General features: G+C 34.4%; 1 protein-coding gene and 1 pseudogene across 1 annotated transcript; both read left to right on the forward strand.

The window, feature by feature from the left end:
- The first annotated feature begins 8618 nt into the window (after nucleotides 1-8618).
- LOC102506057 lies at nucleotides 8619-9613 on the forward strand (annotated as a pseudogene).
- A 9340-nt stretch (nucleotides 9614-18953) lies between these two features.
- LOC102509589 (olfactory receptor 6C2) lies at nucleotides 18954-19930 on the forward strand. Its single transcript, XM_006186000.3, is given in 2 exon segments — nucleotides 18954-19758; nucleotides 19760-19930. Coding segments are annotated over 2 exon segments (933 nt in total). The 5' UTR covers nucleotides 18954-18996.
- Nucleotides 19931-27379: the final 7449 nt, after the last annotated feature.

Raw genomic sequence — 27379 nt, forward strand, 5'->3', positions numbered from 1 at the left:
AGGAAAAATGAGTCAGTGAATCTTAATTAGATGATCTGGCACAAAACCTGAAGCTTCTGATACTGTTTGTCCCTATAAAATTTATTCTCCAGTCATATTGACATTGTATAATTTTCTTTTTAAACTTGCTTACTGTGAACCCTGACTATTCCATCTTTTATTCTTCACTGAAACTAAACTCAGGATGCGTACTCTCACCATCTGGCAGAAACTGCTATTTGCCAAACATATCAGTTGTTACCTGCTGGAAATAAGCTACACCACATTTTTCTGACATGCTGCTCAGTGTGGCTATGCAGCCTCTGTTACAGCTAACAGAATGGGTGTGGAAGTGCTGTGCACCATTTTTAGATTGGGTCTATAAAAATACCCAACATGGCAGCCACCCTCTGTTTTCCCTCTTCTATCTTCCAGATGTCCATGTTGAAATGACTTTGTCAGCTTCACTTTGATGATGAATGAGCTTGGTTTTCCAGTACCTCTATAGTCTTTACCTAAAGGACAGGCAGTCACAGCAAGCTTGGTAATGCTTCCCCTCTGCCCTCTGTGCAGGGAGTTGTCACCAAATTCGACAGGTAAAGTATCACAGAACTATTCCTGCCACCTAGTAAGGGGGCCATGTTCACAGTTAGCGCTACACTGGGTACAAGGCTGAAATTACGACCCACCCGAAGTATCATTTCAGGTACATGCTGCTAAATTTGGTGGTATGGATATTTTGGTTGACTACTGGCATCCTCCTCCTCAGACACACATAAATTTATGTGACTATGTGAGGAAAATTTGTATTTAAAATAATATATAAAAAGTTGTGAAGCTGTAGTACTAGCCACCCGCTTTCTTATCTACTGATCCTATAAACCTTTCCAGGGAAGTGCCTGTATTACTTCCTCTCATTTCACTGTGAGGAGGCAATTATTTAAATAAAATTCTAGCCTTAATGTTTGCCAACCACTTCTTTTAAATAGCTAGTGTTTAAACGGCCCTTTCCAATTTTCAATGAGTCCACTGCATGTAACATGTCTATGCAATACTTAATTTTTCTTGACCCTTTATGTACACTGGTAGCACGAAAGTAACTTTATCAGAAGAAATACATTCAAGAGACCCTCAAGGTTTTCGTGCAAGTAGATGTTGGTCCCTCAGCCAATCTCTTTCAGTTTCCATAAGCCTAACTGAGGGACTAAACTTAGCCCCCTGTACAAAAATTTGCCAATCATAATCTTTCAGGCTAAAATAAATTGAAGAAATCTGAATGAGCATTTTAAGATGTCCATGTGGAGCTAAAGTGGCTTTCTCACATCCTACAATTGGTATTTCACAATTAATTCTTTTGGTTAATCCTGATAATTCATCTTTTTCATACTCTCCAAAAGTTGTCTAAACAACTTATTGATTTAGCCAACTACCACTTTGACCCCATCTTTTCACTTCTTCCCTTTGACTGATCACTCCCTTGGATAACATCAATCTTGTTTGTTTCCATCAAAGGTATTTTTTACCTCATGAGACAACTGAGAATTCAAGTACAGCTTCCTGAATATTAATTTAATATTCTGAGAATAAATTGATAAAAGATGCACAAGATTGGGAACTCATCTATTACAACAACTGTCATGGTCTGAACTAACAATATTAACTCAGGTCTGTCTTTCTGGTCATCATAAATTTTGTCTAAGGTGGTCTGCATGTGCAATATCCCCACATCAAAAGGAGTATTTCAATTGTGGGTCAAAGAGGGAATGGAGGAATTACCACTTTCAGGGTGGGCCTGCACAAACTCTGCCTTTACCCACTACAACAATACCATCAATAGCACACCGGGCAATGTCTGCTCACAGACCTTTGCAGCCCCTTGAATCATTAATCTAAATAATTTGTTCTATTCAGTAGGGCCTAAAGTTAATGAACTAATCCCTTTTTACTCATTCCAAGAATCCACACTAGTCAAGATTCATTAAGCTTGTGCTGCTATTTCTTCATAAAATATTCTAGATCTTTTAAAAAATGGCTTTGGAATCTTTGATCATCTGATCATTGCCTCTGGCTACTTGTTACCCACATGAGTCAGTGGTCTTGAGTTCATCTGAGAATGAATGAATTTCTGCCCAGGTGACCATATGAGCATGTGAAGGCTTTTCAGCAATGGAAAGACTTTATCTTGCTCACCTATACTCAAACTTCTTCCATTGGATGAGGGAATAGAACATTTTGCTAATTTCCATTGTGCATTGTGTTCCCTGTTTTTCCACTTGCGTACTTCTTTGGAGGCTCTGTTAATTTACTTTGAGTTTCATTGGTAAGATCTGTATCCCCATCTCTTAAAGATTTTCATAACTTCATAAAAAAATGGCTTGGCAGCCACCCTGGCATCCAATCCTCTTTATGATTTTCCTTCTCTCTCCCTCTCTCCCTCCCCCCTCCCCCCATACACACACACACACACACAGAGAAGAGAGAGAGAGAGAGAGAGAGAGAGAGAGAGAGAGATCTCAAGATATAAAGAAGAAACTCATGGTAGGAGAGGCAGAGGCCATGTATAGTCAAGACACACAGCCCTGGAAGGTGACCCACAAGTAACAGGAGGATAATCACAACTGCAGATGTTCTCCCCAAGGGGCTAGAGGCCTGAGCCTCACAACAAGGTTCCCAATCTGGAGATCCTGCACCAAGATGAGCTCCCAGAATATCTAGCTTTGAAGGCCAGCTAGGCTTGCCTATGGGACAGATGGAGGGCTGCAGGAAACAGAGACTCTGCTCTTAAAGGACACATGCAAAATCTCACACACTCTGGGATGAAGGGGGAAAGAGCACAAACTTAAAGTGAACAAATGTCAGCTCCGACCCAACCCTCAGACCTCCAGGAACCTGGGGCCTGACCCAGCCCCCAGTAAAAAGGTGATGGCCACTGAGCAGAAGAGAAGCCCTATTTCACACCTGGCTCTGGCCCTAACCCCTCCTTCTTCAGCCCCACCTCCTACCAAGTTAAGATCAGGTCATCAGGATGGGCTCTGTTCCAATACAAGATGTTCTTATAAAAAGGGTAAATTTGGATACAGAGACAGACACAAACAATGAGAAGATGATATGAAAGCAGAGACATAGAGGAAGAAGACAGCATGGTGACAGTGGAGGCAGAAATTAGAGGGCTGAAACTGCAGTGATGGAGCATCAAGGATACTGACTGCACCATAAGCTAGGAGAGAGGCATGGAGGAGATTCTTCCTTGGAATGCTCAGAAGAAACCAACCTACCAATGCCTTGATTTTGGAATTCTGGCAACCAGAACTGTTAGACAATGCATTTCTGTTGTTTTAATCCACCAGGTTATGTTGCGTTGTTATGGAGGCCCTAGCAAACTAACAGAGCACCTAAAACAGAACTTCAGATATCTGCAGCAAAAACTGACATGACAAATGAAGACTAGACAAATCTACAGTTACAGCTGAAAACTTAAATACTCCTCACTCAGTAACAGAACTTCTAGGCAGAAAATCAGCAAGGATATAAAAGATCACCATAAACCATCAACCAACAGGAAATAACTGACATTTATAGAATATTCTATAAAATAACAGAATACATGGGAAAGTATCTGGGCAGGTCTGAGACAGATGTAGGAATTCTGGAGAGAGTCAGAGAAGCGCTCACCTTTATTATGTATATAAGCATTCACACATTTCAGGATGAACGCTGAACCACATACCCATGGTTCAAACAACAACAAAAGAAAAACTCTTTTAGCAAAGGCTTAAAATACTAAACTGAGATTTCAACCAACACTACAGAAGGTAAGAATCAGCTTGTAGTCGTAGTTTTTGAAGTTGGGAAACCCTGTGAGGTTTATAGCCAACTTAAATCATTCACATTTTCCAGATGAATATAACAGAACACAGAGTTTAAGTTCTGTAATATTCAGTGTGCAGGATATAATCCAGAATTACTGGAGATAGAAAGAATGGGTAAAATGTGACCCATCCCAAAAGAAATGACAATCTGTAGGTACAAAGTCCAGGATGACTCAGATATTGTGTAGAATTATAGAAGGACTTTAAATCAGTCTACACAATTGTGCTTTATGAGATAAAGAAAGATAAAAGTTAAGATTTCTCAGAAGAGAAAGAGAAAAAACACAGTTTTAAAAGGAAAATGTTTAAAATGAAAAATACATTATGTTTCAGAAAAAAGTCACAGTTTTGGCTTAATTATAGAATAGAGATTACAGAAGAGAAAGGAAATGATTTTGAAATTAGAACAACAAATTCTGTAATCCTTATAAAAGAGAAATAGAAACTGTTTTTAATTTACAGAGATGCTGGGACCTATGGTGCAATGTTACAGTCTATCATATCTGTAATTTGAATCCCAGAAGAAAAGAGAGAATGGAGCAGAAAAAAATACGAATAATTTATGGCTGGGAACTTTTTACAGGAATAATAAATTGGATAAATTTATCATTTTAAAAATGCCTAACATGATATCAAAATCATAGCAAATCACTGCCTTGTAATCTGACTTTTTACTGCATGCCTGGCCTGCTTCTGATGCTAATGTTATTTACACATGTGTCTCTGAGGACATTTTCCTCAGTTCTGCATTCTCTCTACCCAAAGTCCTATTACACAAGAGATTCATCAGTAATGTCAAAGACAGAACCACCAAGGACATCTTCGTTTGTTTCACTGAACTGAAAATTGTGTCAATTCTTTTAAAAGGGAAATTCTATCATTTAGAAATACGTCCCTCTGCCAAAAACATCAGAGTATCAACTTTCCCAACAGACAGAGATCCTTATTTATGTTAGCTGTGTAGTTACAGAGTAAAGAACAGATTTCCTGGGCCCAAAAGGAAGCAGGCTTTCTGCTGAAAAAATCTTCATCTTGTGTGGGAGGTGGAAGACAATGAAAATTCTCCAACTGCGGAGCTTTCTGTGAATCTGTGGAATCTGTGTTCCTAAGAATGCACAGAGCCCACCCACCTCTCTCCACCAGAAGAGATTCACCCTTTGCAACTTGGGAGTTCAGCAAACATCTGAGGTTATGATGATCAGAGAAGTAGTTTTTATATTTTCTTTTCCTTTTTTGAACTCTAGAATGATGTTTTTTTCTGAGGAAAGTGTCTATACCAAAATAATGATATGATTTGTTATTTTAATATTTTAGGAAAGGTTTTAACAATCACTAATGAAGTGTGGCTTTTCAACATGAGTGGCAAGTAATCGGACAGTCACAGATAAGCTGTTTTTATGCATCAATACAATAAAGGTCATCTACACATAGTGGAATTTTAGAGGGACACGCCTAGGTATTCTCTGCCATAACCTCACCTTCATTTTAAACAAAAACTCTGTACAAAATATGTAAACTTTATCTCCATTGAATGGCTTTTTTGCTGATGTTTTATCAATTGGTGGCCCCATCTTCTAATAGTCTTTCACATTTCAATGGAAACTCAATTTTTTAATCTCTGTATCGTTACCAATGTCAATTAATTTCATGCCAGTGTTCTTAATGTGGAATATGAATGACTGAAGAAAATAGTGGTATTTTTGGAAGAAAAAATACTATCCCCAGTACATTCAGGCTGACTGAGGTGCTTGGGCATTAGTTAGATGTCTGGAGCTGTGGTGATGAGAACTGAGGGGAGGTATCTGGGCTGCAGATACAGTTCATTTCTCTACTACCATGGGAAATGCTGTGCTGTCCCTTTATGACCTTTAACCTGGTGTGGAGATGGGAGGGTAACTTGTGGGCAAACCGTTCCCTGTTCTTCCCTTATTCTGCTTTTCTATAACCTCTTTAGGCCAAACTATCAGACTAGGTACAAAGTGGGAGCTGATATCTGACTTTCCTAATTATTTGGAATGGAATTATTTGAAGCAGCCAAGTGAAAGCTCTATGTAACCATTTAACTGAGACCGCTAGGCAAATGTCTTTTGATTCAGCAATGTAGTAAAATGACAAGGTAACCAGACAATGACTGAAGGATAGGAAATATGTGAGTTAGCAGCTATGGAAATAGTCAGAGAAAAGACCAAATATATAATACTTTTTGATCCAAGCAAAAAATTTCAAATGACTTTTTTTTAGTGTAGGACCATATCTGACATGTAGCCTTTTTTTGTACTGCCAGAGAGCAGAGAATGATTTTTATATTTTAAAGAGCTTGTTTAAAAAAAAAAATGAGAATAGACAACAGAGACTACATATAGCATATATACTATGTACTGTGCAATTTTTTTTATATCAACTATACCTGAATAAAGCTAAAACACAAAAGAATCTAATTGACTCTTGGTAGGAAAAAAATGCATACCCCCATCTGGGATTACATACTTACATTAAAGAATGCAACATAAAAGAGAATGGTAATTTCACTAAATGAGGAAACAGACTGCTTGTTCTAAGTCAGAAGAGTACACAGAAAATTTATGAATCTTACAATAAACACATTCATTGCGCTCTTGATACACTTTGAACAGGGCTAGCTAGCTGCCGTGGCATCTCAATGAACAAAGGCACAGCCCAACCTCAACAAAATTACTGTCACCTATTTCGTGGTAACAAAGAGATAAGCACAATGTGCTAGCAGGGCAAAGAGGAGAAGCTGATAACTTAGACAACGAAGTTTCAAGAAACTTTTTCTCAGGAAATGACACTAAGTCAAAACTTGGAAAACATACCCGTTTTGGTCAAGCGAAGGTGAGGACAGGGGTGGGAAGCTCCGAGGACAGAGTTGTGACCGGAAACAGACGCCACTCGCACTCGTAGCCATGTTGGTCTGGATTTGTGGAAAGTGAGTGCCCCTCTCTGAGGGAAGCATTCCGAAGAGCTGTCTGAGAGGTGACTTTCCGTTCAAAATACTGACATCATCATCACACGAGGTATTCTCTCTGGGGCAAAAACTCCAAGCACTTCGGTTCTTCCTGATCGAAGTTACAATTCTCATTTTTAGTTAACAAAACCTAGGCAATTGAGGTATTGCTAATCAATATGAATCCATAATTTCAACTGTAAATGTTATTTTCAAGTGATATCCTACATACTTATAGATAGAAAAATCCGTATCACCACAAAAATTTGGCTGAAGCAGCACAGACGACTGGAGGGGCGTACACATATACCAAATTGTCCATGGGAAGACTTGCCCCAACATGCCGCCTAGCAGATGGAAAGTGCTCAGCAACTGCTGTTTGGTTTTTTGGTTTTCTTTCTTTTGTTATTTTTTCTTTTCCGGTAAATTTTAAATTATGAAATAATTTTATACTTACTGAAGAGTTGTAAAAATAGTGCAGTCAGTTCCCAGGTATCCTTCATCCAGCTCTCCCTAATGTTAGCATCCCGCATAATCCTAGCGCAATTATCAACACTGTATACAAATTCTAATAACTAAAGAACAGATTTTAGGGTGGCTCTAGGCCGTGGCCAGGCCGGGAAAGGCGGCTCAAACGCCGCCAACGCCGCCACAGCTGCAGCCCCAAGTCTCGCGCGCTCTCTGGTGCCCCCCGCCGGCTCGGAGGCGCCGAGGCCGCATCTGTACTGGAGATCCCAGCCTCGGAGGACTGAGCATGCGCAGCGCGCTTGCCGCCCTCGCTGCTGTCTGCGAGTTCCCGGAGGCGCTTAGAGGAGAGCACTTGCCACTTTGACTTGGGGGGGGATCTCCGAGGAGCCAAGGGTTTTTTTGGAAAAAATTAGATAAAGTAAATTAATTTAACTAAATACAGGCTCTATTTGAATTTTCCCAGCTTTTCGACTAACGTCATTTTTCTGTTGCAGGATGCAATTCGAGTGACAACTTGACAAGGAATTGGCATGTCTACTTGGTCTCGGTCAACCTGTGTCTCACCCTGTCTCCCCTTGTCTTTTATGACCTTGAAAGGACAAATAATTGAGGTTAAATTTTTCAGGGTTTTTTTTTCCCCGCGTATAGCCAATAATTTCTTTACCCAATGCTGTAGTGTGTAAGTTGTTTATATAGTACTTATCAAACACTATGTTCTATCAGAATGAAAATAGAGGGAAAGTCTGTTACTGATGTGGAAACTTAGAGATAAATAGCAAAACTGGAAAGCATGGCTGTTACTCGAATAAGTCTGATACCAAAAGCAAATTACAGTGAAATAACCTCTTTGGTCGTTGCAGTAGAAGCAAATGTTCATATACTGCACACATGGCCTATAGGCTCTGTATAAAATGTCAAACTCAGCCACTTATTTGCATTTAACGGGAACCAACACTTCAGGCAATTTGTAAGTTCATTCAGCCTTATGATTGGTGAAGAATTATTAGGAGCAAAAGGACATTATAATATCCACAAAACTGTACCACACAGATGATCCTTCCTAATTCTATAGCCAAATATATTTCAGAAAATAAATGGAAGAATTTAGATTAATTGAAAAACAGACATGTGAGAGCATGCAAGACGGTGAAAATAATGGATTGCAGTACAAACTTATTTCAGAAGAACATAATCTTAAGACCTATAATGCACATCAGAAAAACTGAGAATTCCAGAGTTTGGGTGGGTCATTAGCAACTCAAGGAAGAAAATGACTATTCCTTACATTGATTGGATTTTTTTTACCCAAAGGCTATGGCCTCATTATTTCATACAAGTTTTCTCAATTCAGTGTCACTTGAGTTTGTGAGGAGTTTGAGAAGTACAAGATAGCAATGAGAAACTGTACATCATTACCCACATTCATACTTCTGGGACTGACAGATGATCCTCAAATGCAGATTCTGATTTTTATATTTCTGTTTGTCTCCTACACATTGAGTATAACTGGGAATCTGATCATCATTATACTCACTTTAGTAGATTCTCACCTTAAAACTGCCATGTACTTTTTCCTCAAAAACTTCTCCTTTTTAGAAACCTTATTCACCACCGTCTGCATTCCCAGATTCTTATACAGCTTATCAACTGGGGACAAGACTATTTCCTATAATGCTTGTGTTGCCCAACTATTTTTGTCTTCCTTTTTGGAACAGCAGGATTTTTCCTCCTGGCCATCATGTCCTATGACCGCTATGTGGCCATCTGCAAACCCTTACATTATGCAACTATCATGAACAGCAGAGTCTGTGGATGGCTTGTTATCTGCTGCTGGATAGCAGGGTTTGGGGTCATATTTCCACCAGTTTGCCTGGGCTTAAACCTGGAATTCTGTGACTATAACATTATTGACCATTTTCTCTGTGATGCTTCTCCTATGCTAAAGCTCGCTAGTTCAGACACATGGTTCATATAACAGATGGTTGTTGCCCTTGCTGTGTTGACCGACGTCATGACACTTCTGTGTGTAGTTATGTCCTATATATACATCATCAAGACCATCATAAAGTTCCCTTCTGCCCAGCAAAGGAGGAAGGCCTTTTCTACCTGCTCTTCTCACATGATTGTGGTTTCTATCACCTATGGCAGTTGTATCTTCATCTATATCAAACCTTCAGCAAAGGATGAAGTAGTAATTAACAAGTGTGTGTTTCTGCTTACTACTTCCATTGCCCCCATGTTAAACCCATTTATTTATACTCTAAGGAACAAGCAAGTGAAACAAGCTTTTACAGACTTAATCAAAAGAATTTCATTGATCTCAGAGAAGTAATGGAATGTTGAAATTAAGCATAAAACGTAAAAAGAGCAGTGAGCCTTAAGGTCATAACAGTTCTTAACTATTGTACCCTTGTCTTTTGTCTGCTTATATTAACATGCTTGTACCACTATTATTATTGAATTTTGGACCCCAAATCATCATTTCAATGATTCTTGAAATAAGCAAGTTGAGTGTTTTCAACTCTTGTTGAAAACAAACTTTCTCCAAGATGACATCTCCTATCAAGAGAACATGAAATTAGATTTCCAGGAACAGGAACTTACCTAAACTATAACCCGACTCTGATCAATAGAAGCATTATTAAATCTTATGTAGAAACAAAAATGAACCCTTGAACTACAGAAAAATAATGGAGCAATAATATCCATTGCTTTTTTTAAAAAAAGCAAATGTCAAAAAAAGCATATATACAATTACAATTATTTTTCTCAAATAGGAATAAGATTTTTTTCAAAAAAATGAGTTAGTTTGAGCAAAAAGGAATGGATTTTAATACTGGAGAGGAAAACATATGAGTTTAGACACCTGGAAATCCACGTCTACCTTGTAAAAGAAACTGTAAAGACCAAAGATTTAGAATTTAGATTCACTGGATTCTCTAAAGTGAAAGAGCACAGCCTCTACATTAATTCATCAACCAGGTGGCAGTGTTCTGATAAAATCTACTGAGCCAATGAAACCATCTTTATGATGACAAAGCAAGACTAGTGCTGAATACATAATATAATGCAAGTCCTAAATATATCTAAATTAAGCCAACAGGAGCCAGCAAATCTCAGCAAATAATAGTCCTAGACATCAAGAAAATTAAACTAGCAAAATACATGGAAGCCTTGGGTTACAGACAAGGAATCCAATATGAAATCATAATTGTTTCATCAAAGATTATCTTCAACACTGGAAAAAACATAAGGTATGACCTTCACTAATATTTCTCAAAGAAGGATTTTCTACATTTGGTTATTTTATTCCTTACCATCTTTCACATTTCTCACCATAAACCTCCATGGTCCAGACTGGAATGTTTTTGACATTCATTTCTAGACTTGTGCTCAAGGTGTCACCTCTTACAAAGATTTTCTTCCCTGAATCCATCCCTAGCCCTCTTAGTACTCTTGGCCTGTTTGGAACCCCTTGTATAGGCACCTGTCACATTCTACAGTTAGTTATTATGAGATAACAAATCATCCCCAAATCGGTGGTTTAAAACTTGAGTTTCTGGGTCAACTGGGTGTTTCTGCCCATTTCAGCAGACATCAGCTGATCGCGGCTGGTTTGGTCACAAGATTGTCACTATGGATGACTGGGTCTTGCTGTCTAGTAAGTCCTCATTCACAAATTTATAAGCTGAATGACTCCTTACTACGATAACTAGATTCTCTTCCAAACAGTGCTTTATCTGCTAGCTTAACCATAGTTCCCATGGTAAGACCATGGGGCTCCAGGGGAGAGTGGAAGCATGCAAGGACTCCAGATCGTAGGCACAATATCCTTTCTATTACACACATTCAATTAGCCAAGATTCAGGGAGAAAAATAAAATTACTTAAGCATAGAAGGAGCTAGAGAGACACATTGCAGATGGCATGAACAGAAAGGGAGGGAGCCAGGTTTGCTATCCATCTTCCACAGGCAATATGCTTCCCCTATATTTCATAATTCTGTTTTGTCTATTGTGTCTTCAGTATACTAGAAAGATGACAAGAAGGATGGATGAATGTAGAAGGAGGACAAGGGAGGGAAGTTTATATGTAGTCTTCTATGTAATACATACCATGGTTCATTGGAGAAAGCACACTAATCCATAACAAAAAACAAAGAAACAGAGAAAAATCTTCTTTTAAGCTGAAACAGAGACTCCACATTCTGATCAAGATTCTTTTAGAGTGAATCGAAATTATATATTATGTATTAGCATTCTGACAACGACCAACTTGTTAACCAAAAGCATAGCATTATTTTAACTGCACCAAATCTTTTTTTTCTATTATTTTTTTAATTGAAGTATAGTCAGTTTATAATGTGTCAAGATCTGGTGTACAGAATAATATTTCAATCATACACATACACATATATATTCTTTTTCATATTCTTTTTCATTATAAGTTACTATAAGATATTGCATACAGTTACCTGTGCTATACAGGATAAACTTCTTGTATATCTATTTTATATATAGTAGTTAGTATCTGCAACTCTCGAATTCCCAATTTATCACTTCTCACCCCCTTTCATCCTGGTAAGTTTGCTTTGTACGTCTGTGAGTCTGTTTCCGTTCTGTAAATAAGTTCATTTGTGTCTTGTTTTTCTTAGATTCCATACATCAGTGACACCATATGGTATTTTTCTTTCTCTTTCTGGCTTACTTCACTTAGAATTACAATCTCCAGGTCCAGCCATAATCTCACTAAGATTTTAACCATACAAATACAAAAAAAAAAATTCTCTTTATTGAGTTTTATGAAAATGTCTTAGTATTTCACCAAAGTCTGAAGACATTATAAGATATATGATTAAGTAAATTCACTGATGAATATAGGTAGACTATTCACATAGAATCTTAAAAAATAGTCAAAACTTATACTATGATCAAGATTTACTTCAATAATATAGGAGTAGAGATAGATAATGGATAAACAAATGATAATGGTATAGAGAAATGTATACAGATATAGAAATGTGTATATATATTTGTGTGTACATATCCATATATATGAAATATAGCCAAATTTTGTTGTAACAACAAAACAAAAGAGGAAATTTATATATGGATTTTGATTAATTGATTAAATGATCACTGGAAAAGAATCATTAATCTCTCCCAATAAATTTAAAAGAAAATAAGAATATGATGAATTACTAAAACAATATTAAAATTTCTAAGGAAATAAAAATTTTTAAATTTTATTGTGTCCTGTATTCACCTTAATTAAAATCAAGAAACAAACAAAAAAGGGGGATACTCACTTTCATTATTGATATTCAACATTCAATTGCCATCTTGAAAAGGCAGTAAGATAAATAAAACAGTTGGGATTATTATCAAAATGAAGCTACGAAATTATATAGTTAGAAATTATGAAAGCTGTATTTTTCAAGTTTTTACATCTTTGAAAGGTAGATGTGCCTTCTTAAAATTGTGCATATTTTAATCACTAACATTTTTCATAAAATACATAAAAGTACTTAAAATAATGACAGATACTTAATTAGAATGAAATACAATATTTTCTTTCTGATAAAGTTATTATATACTTAGAAAACAATAAAATCTAACAGGAAACTAATAAACCTAATAAGAACATTTAGTAACTTGGATGAAGAAAGAATACATGCAAACGAAAGTCCATTGACAATATTTATAGTAGCAATAGGACCCTACAAATCAAAGCAATCATTATGACAGCCAAGCAATAGATCCTGTAATGGGTTCGATGCATTACATTATAAAATATCAATTTGCCCACTCTTAATGTATAAAGTTAACACAATTCTAATTAGAATCACCTTTCAAATTTTTTCTAATTGCACAAATTATCTTTAAATGAGAATGGAAGAATTAAATCTCGTGAATGTAAAACACATAAATGAGAAATAAATATTAGTGAATAGAAACTTACTTTATATAATATAAAAACATTATAAATCAAGGATTTCAAATTGATATGGTATTGGAATAAGAAAAGATAAAACACTTAGCAGAACATTTGAAATCATGAAAGTATAGAATAACCACCTTTATTTTATCTAAAGGTTTATTCTGCTTGATACATAAAAGTGTGATATTTATAGTTCATTAGGAAAATCATACTTTATAATTACTTTAGTCACTAAAAACATCACAAATAAAAATGTTTTATTTTTTACTCATACAGCAAACAGGTTACATTCTAAATGGTTTAAAATTATAAGTATAAAAATAAACTAGTAAAACCTTATTAGAAAACATACAAGGTCAAATAATATAAAGGAGTAAGAAATTTTCTTATTTAAAAAATTTAAAGGCAGAAAATGACAAAAGGCACCTACTTGATTACTTCTGTACTAACCATTTTGACTGACAAAAGATACCAGTGAAAAATTCATAAGTCAAATAATAATGTTGAAACTAAATGGATAACACTGACAAACAAAATGATTTCTAAATAATACAAAGAGCTCTAGTAAGTGAACAATAAAAGTGAAAAAATCTAAATATAAATAAGCAAAAATCAGAAATAAGCCTTTTAGAGAATATTAAATCCTATTTAGTAAAGAATATATGATTGCCAACTGCTCTTATAATCAGTCTAATGTCAAAAAATGTATACTCAGGTAGAAATTTATACCAATCAAACTGTCAGTTTTAAAAGCACCCTCGCATCTGTTGATGAAAAGATCAGAAGCAAAAGTCTATTTTCCTGTAGTGTATGTAGAAATTTAAATTGCTAAAGCTTTTAGGCAAACAATTAGATAATTCCCAGTTTGAAAGTATACTTTGAAATGGCAAGTCATTTCTGCAATTCGGTCTCATATAAATTAAAGCACCATTCTGAAAGGACACACAGTATTAAAAGCATAATATGATAAAGAGACAGAGCATGGAAAGCAGCATTTCTATGCCAAAAAATAAAACTGAAAGCAAAATGAAACCCCATCAATTAATGGAATGCCATGCATCTATTAAGCATAAATATATTACAGTTACGTTATTTGATCTGGAGTAATTCCTGTGAATTTTTTTTTTGAAAAGAGGGAAAAGGTAGAAAAGTACATTTAATATAATCAAGTTTTCATAATGGAAATCTTGGCAAAAACCAGTATGTGTACATAATATATGTGCATATATATGTATATTGATAGATATATGTGCATAAAATATACATATAATAGAGACAAATATATTTATCTTTACACATTTATTCATATCAAATTTTTAGTATGGATAATGTTAACTATGTTTACTGGGAAAACTAAACTAAAAAATATACTAAACACTAAATAAACGAACCAAAACAAAAAAAGCAAACAAAAATGCACCTTACTGGAGAAATAGTTATTGGAAGGTTTGAAACAGGAAAGCAAGAGAGGAGCCTAGAAGTCCTTATTGTGCTAGTGTTGGCAGGACCAGGTTGCTCACGGCCTGCACATTCCAAGAAAGACCTGTGTCAAGACTGGCCCTTGATTACCTGCTGGGAGATAACTTCTGAGCCCTAAGAACACTCTGCCTGATCAGAGTGGTTTTTCATCCCCTGAGGCTCTGGCCATCCTGTATCTGTTTGGCCTCTGGGGCACTGGAGACTGTATAGCCATGGTCAGTCCTGGGGGCGCTGCAGACCTGTGTGACTGACCACCAGCAAAACCCCTGGGCCCCAAGGCTCAGGTGAGCTTCCCTAGCCAGCTGGACTTTGCACATGTGGTCACACATTGTTGCTGGAGAATTAAGTTCTTCCCTATGTGATTTCACTGTGAGGGGACTCCTGAAAGCTTGTGCTTGATTTTTCCTGGATCTTGTCCATTGGATGGTGGTCTCCATTTTCTAGCTTGTTGTCAAGCAGTGGCTACTCTCCACTCCTAGAGGTGGAGTGTCTCATGACCTCCTCCAACATCAAAGCCAGAAATAGACAGTCTTCTTCATTACAAATCTCTAAATGTTTCAAATCTCTTGCACCAGTAGATGCTTCCATCCTTTTAAAGAGTTCATTTGATTAAGTAAGGCCCACCAAGGATAATTTCCTTATCTTAAGTCAACTATTTTGACCCTTACTACGTATGCAAAATCCCTGTACAATAGCACTTGTAATCTTTGTGACGGAAGCAATAGAAAGTGTGTGTACCTCACATTCTGGGAGTTTGATTATTTCCAAATTAATGTATAGATTCAAATCAGTCTTAATCAAAATCCAAGCAAAATTTTTTGGTAAAAATATTGTCCACTTGAGTATAAAATTATTCTGGAAATTCAAAAGGCCAAGAATAACCAATTCAACCGTTGAAAAAGAACAAAGTTATACTGCCTACCTTATTCAAACACATATAATGCTAAGTAATCAAGACATCATGATATTGATGTAAAGATACAGAAAAGGGTCAGAGGAAAAGAACTAAGACTCTAGAAGGAAACTTATATTTATTGTCAATTGATTTGTGAAAGAAATGCAAAAAATTTAATAGAGAAACAGTCTTTTCAACAAATGACACTGGAATAATTGGATAGTCATATCTGCAATGAACTTTGATATATATATCTTATACTGTTTACAAATAAATTTACAAAAACTAACTCAAAATGAATCACAGATCTTTACATAAACCAAAATGTAATACTTCTAGGAGAAACATATGAAGAAAATTGTTGTTCAATTAGGCAAAAACTTTTAGATAAAACAGTAAATACCTGATGCATTTTTTTAAATGAGAAATGCCATTCACAAAAACTAAAAATTCCTCTTCTTAAAAAGACACTATTAAGAATATGACTAGCCATAAAAAGGGAGAAAATAATTTTGAATCACATATATGACAAAGGTCGTGTACCCAGACTATATAAAGAATTGTCAAAACTCAATAACAAAACGTACAACACAATTTAATAAAAGACAAATAATTTAAGATACACAGATAGCAACTAAACACACAAATGATTTTCCACATAATTAGCTTTAGATATATGAAAATTAAAATCATAAAAGGATAACACTACATACTTACTAGCCAACATTATTAAGAGTGAATAATTGGAAAATTATATAATATGAAAAATTAAGATATGTTTCAATATAGAAAAGTGCATCTTTTTATTGTCATGAAATACACATAACAAAATTTACCATTCTGATCATTTTTAACTGTAAAATTCAATGGAATTAATACACTCATTTTGTTGTACAAATATAAAAGCATGTTTTGTATCCAATTAACAGATGTGGCTGCAAATTTTCATGTATTCATGAAAAACACCTATAGTCCACATATTTACAGAAAGGAATACCTGGAAAGATAAGGTCTGTAATGTAAGCAGTAACCTTGTATAATTTTATAAACTATTACACTTTCTTATCTGATTGAAATTGTCCAATAATAGTAAAACATTCATATAATAAAGGATTTTATTCAAACATTAAAGAATTACAATATTCAAAAAGTCTTACCACATGTGAAAGGACTTTTTTTAATGAGCTGTGTAATTGAAATGATACAATTGTCCTCCTGACCTGTGTCAAATGCTGCTGTAACATTCTCCTGTCTCCAAGGACACAGTCCCCACTTAAGACTGAGTTACTTGTGTTTTTGCCAAACTTCGTTACTCAGAAAATTAAGTAATGGTTCTTGATTGCAGGTCAGTAAGGACCATTTGTTTATTTCATTTAGTGGCATTTTTGCCAAGTTAAAGAGAAAAGTCACATTGCATACTGGAAAAGTATGTCTCTCTGTCCTGATGATTTAAAATGCATCTCCTCCACCCAGTGGGGAGACTTACTCAGCTCTTACTATAATTTATTTTTGTTTTAATTAGTGATGGAGATAACAAGAAAATATTTGGACATTTATAACAGCACTAAGCTCAGCATATGCAAGTCTTCCCAATTTGTTGGAGATGGTGAACAAAGGGAGACTGATGTGTTCCCAGACATGCCCATGAATCAGAAGATACAAATACCTTTATTAAAACATGGCTTTTAACTTTGTAGTCTTAAATTTGCTGTGTTTAAACAACCATCAGAAGCTCTGATTTACTAACAGAAGAGTAAGTATGATAAAGTTTGTCTCTTTGATTGTAATTCCCTTTGTAGGATCCAGGTTATATTTTCCCCTGGAAATAAAAATGAATTTTGGTAATAATTTATGTTTTTAATGTATATAAGATATATTTTTCAGACATCAAATTTTGGAATGAATTTCCCTTATGTAGATAAATGTCACTGCCTGGGAGATTTCTATCCTTAAGATATATTTTAAAAATCTGTATCTAACTAAATATAAGAAATCCTTAGGGTAATTTTGAACAGATATTTAACCCAAAATAAAATGAGGGTCTTCCTGTATATAGAAGTATACAAGCATGCCCTTTCATTCCTCTTCCCATCCTCCCTACAAATAACACTGTGACTGGAATGACACATCTCTTTACAGATCCCTGTGTTCACATTCAGCACTCTTTGAAAGATAGAAAACTCAGAAAACAGATACTTATACTTTATTATCAATCTGTTTACTGATTTCTATTATAAAGTAAGTTGTAATGTCTTATAGAAAAAGATATATTTCAAGAATTGAAAAATGGTCAAAGTTTGAAGAGCAGAGTAAATTTCACAAGGATGCACATATCATCTGAGAGATTAGAAGAAAAGATGAAAGGAAGGTAGGTAGACTGTAAATATATATATATATATGTGTGTGTATATATATATATATATACATATATATGTGTATATATATACACATGTATGTATATTCCTTCTACATCTCAATTTGATATAAATACTTGAATGGCAGACTAAATTTACTAAAAGAATTTTAACTTTTGAGTAGCCATAATCCTCAGTTAGTGATTTTTCTCTATATTGGAAACACTGGAGCTGGGTACATAGTCACAACCAAGACTGCCCAACCTCAGGAAGAAGAGATTGCAATAAGTTAAACAATTAAGTAAATATACTCAAAACAAATGAACCAGGTGCACAAGGGGAAAATCTTTTTTATTGACCGATGTCAGAAAACTCCAAGACATGAAACACCAATTGTACATTAGAAATATTTGAGTCCCCACTAGTGTAGCATCAATGAAAAGAATTCATTGACTGGAAGGTGCAGAAGGGAAGAGAGGGCAGTCATCATATGTGTCAGCAGGAAACATACACATACTCAGTAAATACAATGCAGAAACAGACACATGGACTATGTGGCAGGGGTTGGTGGGTGAGTAGCAGGCCTTAGGTTGTTTGTAAGAATTAAGCACGCTTAACCTAAAAACCAGCAAACCAGCAAACAAAATTTTCTTTTGGAACAAAGACCTCAAGTTTTGCTCTAGAGTCTACACAGTGAACACAAGTCCTATAAGCACTGCCTTAAGAAAGACTCAAAGTGTCAAGAAAAGATATGAAATCAAGGGTGCAATTTTCTGAATTCATTTCTGAATAGGGAAAAAATATTGAGAGGCAAAAGACATTCTAGCTACCCATTTAATTACACCTCCTCAGCATCTACTTAGTCATCACAATGGAAAATCCTACACCCATAAGAGACATAAAATGGGGATATATATACTTATTTATATACAATATTGTAGATAATGAAATATAAAAGTTTAAATACATTAAATTAAAATAGTCTACAATCTATAAGCAAATTTCTCTCACTATCACACACAGATTGGAGACAAGTCAGAAGTCAGTGATGAGAAACAGTACAGTAACAACATTCATTCTGCTGGGACTCACAGATGATCCTGAGCTACAGGTCCTGATTTTTATCTTTCTATCTATCAACTACACACTGAGTGTGACTGGAAACCTGACCATCATCACACTCACATTTGTGGATTCCCATCTTAAAACACCCATGTACTTTTTCTTAAAAAATTTCTCCTTCTTGGAGATCTCACTCACATCTTCTTGTATCCCCAGATACCTGTATAGCATAGCAACAGGTGACAGGGTCATTACCTATAATGCTTGTTTCATCCAAGTGTTTATCACTGACCTGTGTGGAGTAACAGAATTCTATCTGCTGGCCACCATGTCGTATGACCGTTACGTGGCCATCTGCAAACCTATGCATTATGTGACCATCATGAGCAGCCGAGTCTGCAGGATTCTCATCATCTCTTGCTGGATGGCTGGTCTCTGTATTTTAATCCCACCACTTATCCTGGGTTTAAATCTAAAATTCTGTGACTCTAATAGGATTGATCATTTTGGCTGTGATGCATTTCCCTTAGTGGAAATCTCATGCTCAGACACATGGTTGATGGAACAGACTGTTATAATCTGTGCTGTGCTGACCCTGAATATGACTCTTACTTGTGTGGTTCTGTCATATGCTTATATCATCAAGACAATTTTTAGGTTCCTTTCTGTTCAGCAAAGGAAAAAGGCTTTTTCCACCTGTTCTTCACACATGATTGTGGTTTCACTTACCTATGGCACCTGCATTTTCAGTCTATATGAATCCTACAGCAAAGGAAGAAGTGACCATTAAAAAAGTGGTTTCACTGCTCATGTTTTCTGTTGCACCTACATTGAACCCATTTATTTATACCTTGAGAAACAATCAAGTTAAGAAAGCCTTTAAGGACTTAATCAAAAGAATTGCCTTGCTCTCATCTTAATAAAAGAACATAGTATTTTTAAAAGATTGTGTCAAAAACAAGAATAAATGGCCACAGAGATTTATTTTTGAAGCTTGTAATCTTCTTTTTTAATAATACACAGGTAAGTAACAGTAAATTTCTCAACATTTCTGTAACCAAGCTTCTATTGAGCCCTGCTCAAGCCATGTTTGCATCTTCATTATTTAAACCAATACCTGATAGTTTTGCTGTCAACTTCTTAAAAAATCATTATGAAAAGAAAATAACTTCATAAAATTACTTTAGTATACAATAAAAGTCACTACTCTGGATATAGAGGTAAATACCAGGTAAATTTTTATAGCTCTTCTCAAATATAGACAATAATTACATGAAGGGCATGTAATAAGTTATTTTACATAAAATGTCTATAATGAATGATCACATAAGTTAAAATAAATGTGAAAGAGAATAATACCACTTCCAATATTGAGAAGACAGAGAAAAAATATGTATTACTACAATAAACACACATAAATAGTGGATGAAATTTAAGAAATATTCTTTTGAATCTATAGCTGAAATCATTGCAAAGTGTTGAATAGAATGGATTATAAATAACGATTTAACTTAAAGTAGAGCAATAACCTATGAAAGGATATGGATATTCAAGAGAATATAGACAGGGTATGGGAATAAGTTTTACATAATGGATCACAGAGACTTAGGTCTGAAGTCTCAGGATAAATTTAGTGAGAGCGCTTGGTGACACATTAGATGCACACTCAATGAAAGTCTGAATTGAGAAAAACCATGCTCATTTTCACAGAAAGTTTACATTTTTTCCTGAAAGGTATTGTCTGCTGCTTATAGAACTGACTCACGCGAGAAACATTCCCAGTGTATTTGATACCTGTGCCAACATCTAACACAAATTAAGCTTTTAGAGTCCAAATTTGGTCATAATAATCTCAATTATTAGATACAACGAGTTGAAAAAATCCACACAAATAAAATTCCTTAGAAATTACGGTACTTACACCAAATTAACTAATTGCTATCTGGAATGCAATGAAATGCAGACATGGCATCACAAATTACTTGGAACACTGAAAAAGCTGTATTCACTAGGAATTATGTTATCGTAAATGTACTCATTACTTACAAAACTGTAAACTAGCCAAAAAGAGAGAAACTTATCCTAATAAGATTTGAAAAATAAAAAATTTTAAAAAGTAAATGAAAAACGTTACTTACTAATGGTAGAAGATGAAATCAGTTAAATAAGCTAACAAATTTAAAAGCCAGTTCTTTCAAAAGGCCAACAGCAATTAAACCCTCCCCAATGAATGTGATGAATACAAAACATAAATTTTCAATATTTTATTGGAAAACCTTGCATATGCAATAACATAATTAAAAAATCAGGATAAATATGGGAAGGGATAAATAAAACTACTGAATTGAATTGATTTTAAAAGCATTCACATTTTGTTTTCTGAAATGGAGGTATGTCACACAATGGATGATATCTACTGTTGTTCATAGTTTAATTGCAACTTTTTTTAAGTGATACGGTTATATAATTATATTTCTTACAATTTAGGATATCTTAAAATGGATGCAAGTAGACGTATTTCTTTTACCCTGAGGATATTCTTCCATATCCAGAAAACTAAAGATATTGTAGTAGGAAAGTAGGGGAATTAATAAGGAATTTGTTGCTTTCGTGGAAAAAATTGACATTATTTAAAAATCAGTAGACTGTCATAGTAATAAGCAACAGAAAATCAATGAGCAAATATTATTTCAGTCATGATAGTCATAAAAATGTAATCACAAGAGAATAAATTTAACATAAAAGTACAGTATATATGTAAAGAAAGTATAAAATCTCTTAAAGTAAAATATAATTAGAACAAAAGATATGTTATCAATATACTTGGTTGCAAAATTTTAACATGAGCATGCATATGTGTATAACTAAATGTATTGTGGAAACACTTTTTATCAATTTATTTTTATGTAGTCACTAAGCAAGTAGAATATTAAAGGAAAACAAATTTTAATGCAGGCCTGTCTAAAGCAGAAACAAAGTGGTGCAATCAGGAAGAAGAATGGGTAGAATAAGAAAAAAAATCAAAATAAAACATTGACCATACAGTCCTATGAAATGTGTAGGTCTGGTTATACTATATTGGGGTGTAAAGAAAGAAACTTTTTTTCAAATACATTTCCATCTACAAAATGACAGCTTATCAAATTTCTGTTACCAAGTGAAAGAAATTAAGTCACAGTTTATTTTACACTAATTAAGTAAAAATGAACAAAAAGCACAAAAAAGGAAAAACCCCTTGAACTGTAAATGTTTCACATTATATAATGGAGTATTGTTCAGCAATTAAAAATAGAAAATCATGCCACTTGCAACAACATGGCTGGAACTTAAGGGTATTATATTAAGTGAAATAAGTCAGACAGAGAAAGACAAATACTGTAAAATCTCATTTGTATGTGGAAACTAAAAAACAAACAAAAAAGACCAACCTCATAGAAAAAGACGTCACATCTGTGGTTACCAGAAAGGAGAGGGTAGTGATGATGGGGGACAAGGGTGTGCATACATTGGAAGAAAGTAGTCAAAAGATACAAATATCGGTTATAAGATAAACAAGTATTGGGGATGTAATATAGAACACTGTGGGAGCACAAACTTGGGTTAACAAACTTTGATATTTTAATAATTGCTTTACCAAATCATATTCTCACCTTTATGTAAACACATAAGAAATGTATAATCAAAACCAATGCTCTCTATATTTGTCTGTATACTGCTACTTCAAAGCAAAATGTCCAAAAGCACAAAAGACTCAATACCAGTCACCACCTTATCTATGGAACTTAGCTCAGTTGCCTTGAAGCTGGAATCTGCTACAAACTGTCTCCTTGCCATAAAAAGCAAAGACATGCTTTGCTTGCTTTGCTAAGCTCAAGATCATAGGTTCAGGGCTGCTTATGCTTATGGAAAACCATAACTCGTTCCTTGCACTAACCAGCAGGACATGCTTATCAGACATAGGTGGACAGTGTAGGCTGCTCTTGCTCACAGACAACTGTGACTTAGCCCTTGGCTGGAAACAGCTGGGCTGCTTCGCATGCTTAGATGATTTCTGATCATTGTATAGAGCCTCTGTGGTGGTCTGGGTTTTCATTATCAATTGTTCAGAACATTGTAACCTTGCTCATGATTGTAGGAGGCTTAAAATAACCGTTTGTACTATCAATATTGTAACCTTCTCGCTAAATATAAATTAAGATTATAATTTTCTGCTTTTCCACTAACTGAAACTGCTGACCTGCATCCCTGCATGTATACCTTGCCCCTTACTCATTCCTATGACGTATTTCACTTTGACTCTTTGACTATTCTCAATAAGTATAAGAGCTTTGGAGGAGTTCAGGGAGTTGGTCTCTGGCTCCTTCTCACTCTCTTGACCTGATAAAGTCTTGAGTAATTTCATTCTTCCGCGGTGGGACTTTTGCTGGACAGAACCCACGATGAACAGAACCCACAGAACGTGATGATTAAAGGTAACACTGCTGTAAGGTATATTTGGAAGTTGTTAAGAGAATAAATCCTAAGATTTCTCATCACAAGGGAAAAAAATTTTTGTATCTATATAAGATGGATGTTAACTAAACATTGTGGTAATCATTTCAAGATATATGTAAGTAAAGTCATTTTGCTGAACACCATAAACTTGACATACAGCACTGTATGTCAACGGAATCTCACAAAACTGGAAAAAAATATATAAAATTCCCATAACAAAAAGAAACTATAAGGAGAAGAGAATGCTAAACTCAAAACAAACAGTATGAAGAATATTAAAAAAAAAAATTAGAGGGGAAATAAATAAAAAAGAAAATTGAAAAATATATGAAAAATTAACAAAATCAAAATTTAGTTATTTGAAAATATCAACAAAATCAGAAAATATTTAGTTTCATTGAACATGACAAAAAGACAAAGATTCAAGTGACTAAAATCAAGAAGAAAAAGAGGCACATTACTAACATCACAGTAATAAAAAGAACTAGAAGGAAATACTAAGAACAATCATAAACCTCTGAGGTTACCTAGAGAAGATGGACAAATTTCTAGAAAAATACAAGCCACCAAACTTGACTCAAGAAGAAATAGAAAATTTTAATAGATTTATAGAAAGTAGAGATATTGAGTTAGTAATAAAAAAACTTCCCATAAAGTAAACCGAAGACCTAGATGTCTTCAATGGTGAATTTTATCAAATGTTTAAAGAATAAAACATCAGTCTTTCACAAACTCCTGGAGAAAATAGAAAACACTTCCCAATTTATTCTACGAAGCCATTATTATTATGATCCCAAAATATGACATACACATCACAATTGAAGAAACCTACAGACCTTATGAATACATATTCCTTGTGAATATAAACATCAATATCTTCTACAAAATACTTAAAAAACAAACCCAGCAACATAAAAAAAGATGATATATTGTATGCCTGCTTTCAACACTTCTACTCAACATTGTCCTGGAGGTTTTTACAAGGGCAATTAGAGGCAGAAAAAATAAATAAAAGAAAAAAAAAAGACAGAAAAGGAAGATAAACTCTTTCTATCAGTAAGTGACATGATCATGTATATAGCAAATCTACAAAACTCACAAAGCTATTTGAAGTACTATGTTCAACATGTTTGGAGGGTACAAGATAAATAAAATTAATTGCATTTCTATACACTAGTAATGCACAATTTGAAAATGAAATTAAGAAAATAATTCCATGTACATCGGCATTTAAAAGAATAAAACACTCAGGAATAAATTTAACAAAATAAATATAAGATTATAAAACCATTCTGGACCTATGTACAAAGCATTTTGAAAGCCTCAGAGTGGAAAGATATCTCATATTCATGGTCTGGATGACTTAATATAGTTAAGATGATAATACTCCCCAAAGGAATCTACAGATTCATTGCAATCTCTATCAGAATTGTAGCTGCCACTTTGCAGTAAGTGGCATACTGACACTACAATTCATGTGGAAATAAAAGAGACCCCAAATAAGACAATCTTGGAAAATAAAAAAAACTGAAGGACTACCACTTCTTGACTTCAAAATCTTACTATAAAGCTACAGTAATCAAAACATTATCCTTATAAGGATAGATATTTTAGACCAATAGATTAGAATTGAGGATCCAGAAGTAAACCCTTACATTTACAGTCAACACATATCAACAAGAGTGCCAAGGTAATCCAATGAGGAAAGTACAGCTTTTCAATAAATGGTGCTGAGGCAACTCTATAACCACGTACAAAATTATGAAAATGGACACCTACCTCACAACATATACAAAAGTTAACTCCAACTGGATCAAAGACTCAAATGTAAGTGCTAAAAATAAAAAACTCTTGGAAAAATACATTAAATCTTTGTCACTTTGGATTAAAACATAGTTTCTTACAAATGACACCATAATGACAAATAACAAAAAGAATGCATAAATTGGACTTCATCAAAATTAAAGCTTTTGTGCTTTAAACAACACTATTAACAACTGAAAAGACAACCCATGGAATGGGAGAAACGTCTGAAAATCATTTACCTGATAAGGGACTTCTATAGAGGATATATAAAGAACTCTTAACACTCCATTACAAAAAGACACTCAATTTTAAAAGAGGCAAAGACTTTGAATATACATTTTATAAAGAAGATATATAAATGGCCAAAATGCCCATAAAAAGGTACTCAACACCATTAATCACTGATGAAATACAAATTAAAACCACAATGAGATGCCACTTTGCACCCACTAGGATGGCTAAAACAAAAAAAGGCAGACAACGCAAGTGTTGACAAAGATGTGAAGATACTGGAACAATGTTTCTTTGCTGAATATTCATACTACTGCAGCAACTTTGGAATACAACTTTGTAGTTCCTCAAAAATTAAACAAACAGTGACCAAATGACCCAGCAATTCTACTCCTCAGTACATACCAAAGAGAACTGAAAATAAATGTACACACACAAATTTGAACCTGGATGCTAGTAGTAGCATTATTCACAATAGTATCCAAAAAGTGAAAATAACCCAAATGTCCATCAACAGATGAATGAAAATACAAACTGATACATCAATACAATGGAAGAGTACTCGGCAAAAAAAAGAGAAATGAAGAAATAATATACGCTACTCCATGAATAAATCTTGAATACATGCTAAGCAAAAGAAGCCAGTCACAACAGACCACAAAACCTAATTTTCCATTGTATGAAAAGTCCAGAATTGACAGTTCCACAGAGACAGAATATAGATTATTGCTTGCTGCTAACTGGAAGTAGCGGGGCATGGAAGAGACTAACACTGGTTTTGTTTTGGGGGTGATAAAAATGTCCTAAAATTAGATAATGGTAATAGTTTCAAAATGCTATTAATATACTAAAATCCACCAAATTCTATGCTTTTTAAAAGGATAAATTTTATTATATTTACTCTTTTATTTTTAACACCTTTATTACAGTATGATTCCTATACAGTAAACTACACATATTTCAGATGTACAATTTGATGAATTTTGGAATTTGCACCTCTTGGGGAGTGATGGTAATGTTACTATCTTGATTGTGGTGGTAGTGGATGAAACTGGAGAATGTCATTCTAAGTGAAGCCAGAAAGAGAAAGAAAATACCATATCATATCACACATATGTGGAATAAAAAAAAAAAAAGACAAATGAACTTGTTTATAAAACAGAAACAGACTCACAGACATAGAAAACAAACTTATGGTTATCAGGCAGGGAAGGGGGTGGGAAGGGATAAATTGGGATTTCTAGATTTGCAGATACTAACTAATATACATAAAATAGGTAAATAACAAGCTTATACTATATAGCACAGGGAACTATATTCAGCATCCTGTAGTAATCTATGGTAAAAAAGAATATGAAAATGAATGTATGTATGCTCCTATATGATGAAAGTATTGTGCTATGCACCAGAAACTGACACAACATTGTAAAGTGACTAAACTTCAATAATAAATAAATATTAAAAAGCAAAAATAATAGTGAGAACCTTCAATAATTCACTTTCAATAATGGATAGAACAACTAGGCAGAATATCATTAAGTAAATAAAAGATATGGACAATAATATAAACCAGCTAAACCTACCAGGCATCTATATAGAACACTCCATCAAACACCATTAAGATACACATTCTTCTCAAATGTATGTGGAAATTCTCTAGGACAGATCATATACCAGCCCATATAACAAGACTCACCATTGAAAAGGATTTAAATCACACAAATTATGTTTTTTAACCACAAAGTAACAAATTTATAAATGAATTAATGAAGAAAATTTGGGAAATGAAAAGTAAACTATACATTTCTAAACAGCCAATGAATTAAAGAATAAATCAC

This window comes from Camelus ferus, chromosome 12 (assembly GCF_009834535.1).
Source record: "Camelus ferus isolate YT-003-E chromosome 12, BCGSAC_Cfer_1.0, whole genome shotgun sequence".
Classification (NCBI taxonomy): Eukaryota; Metazoa; Chordata; class Mammalia; order Artiodactyla; family Camelidae; genus Camelus; species Camelus ferus.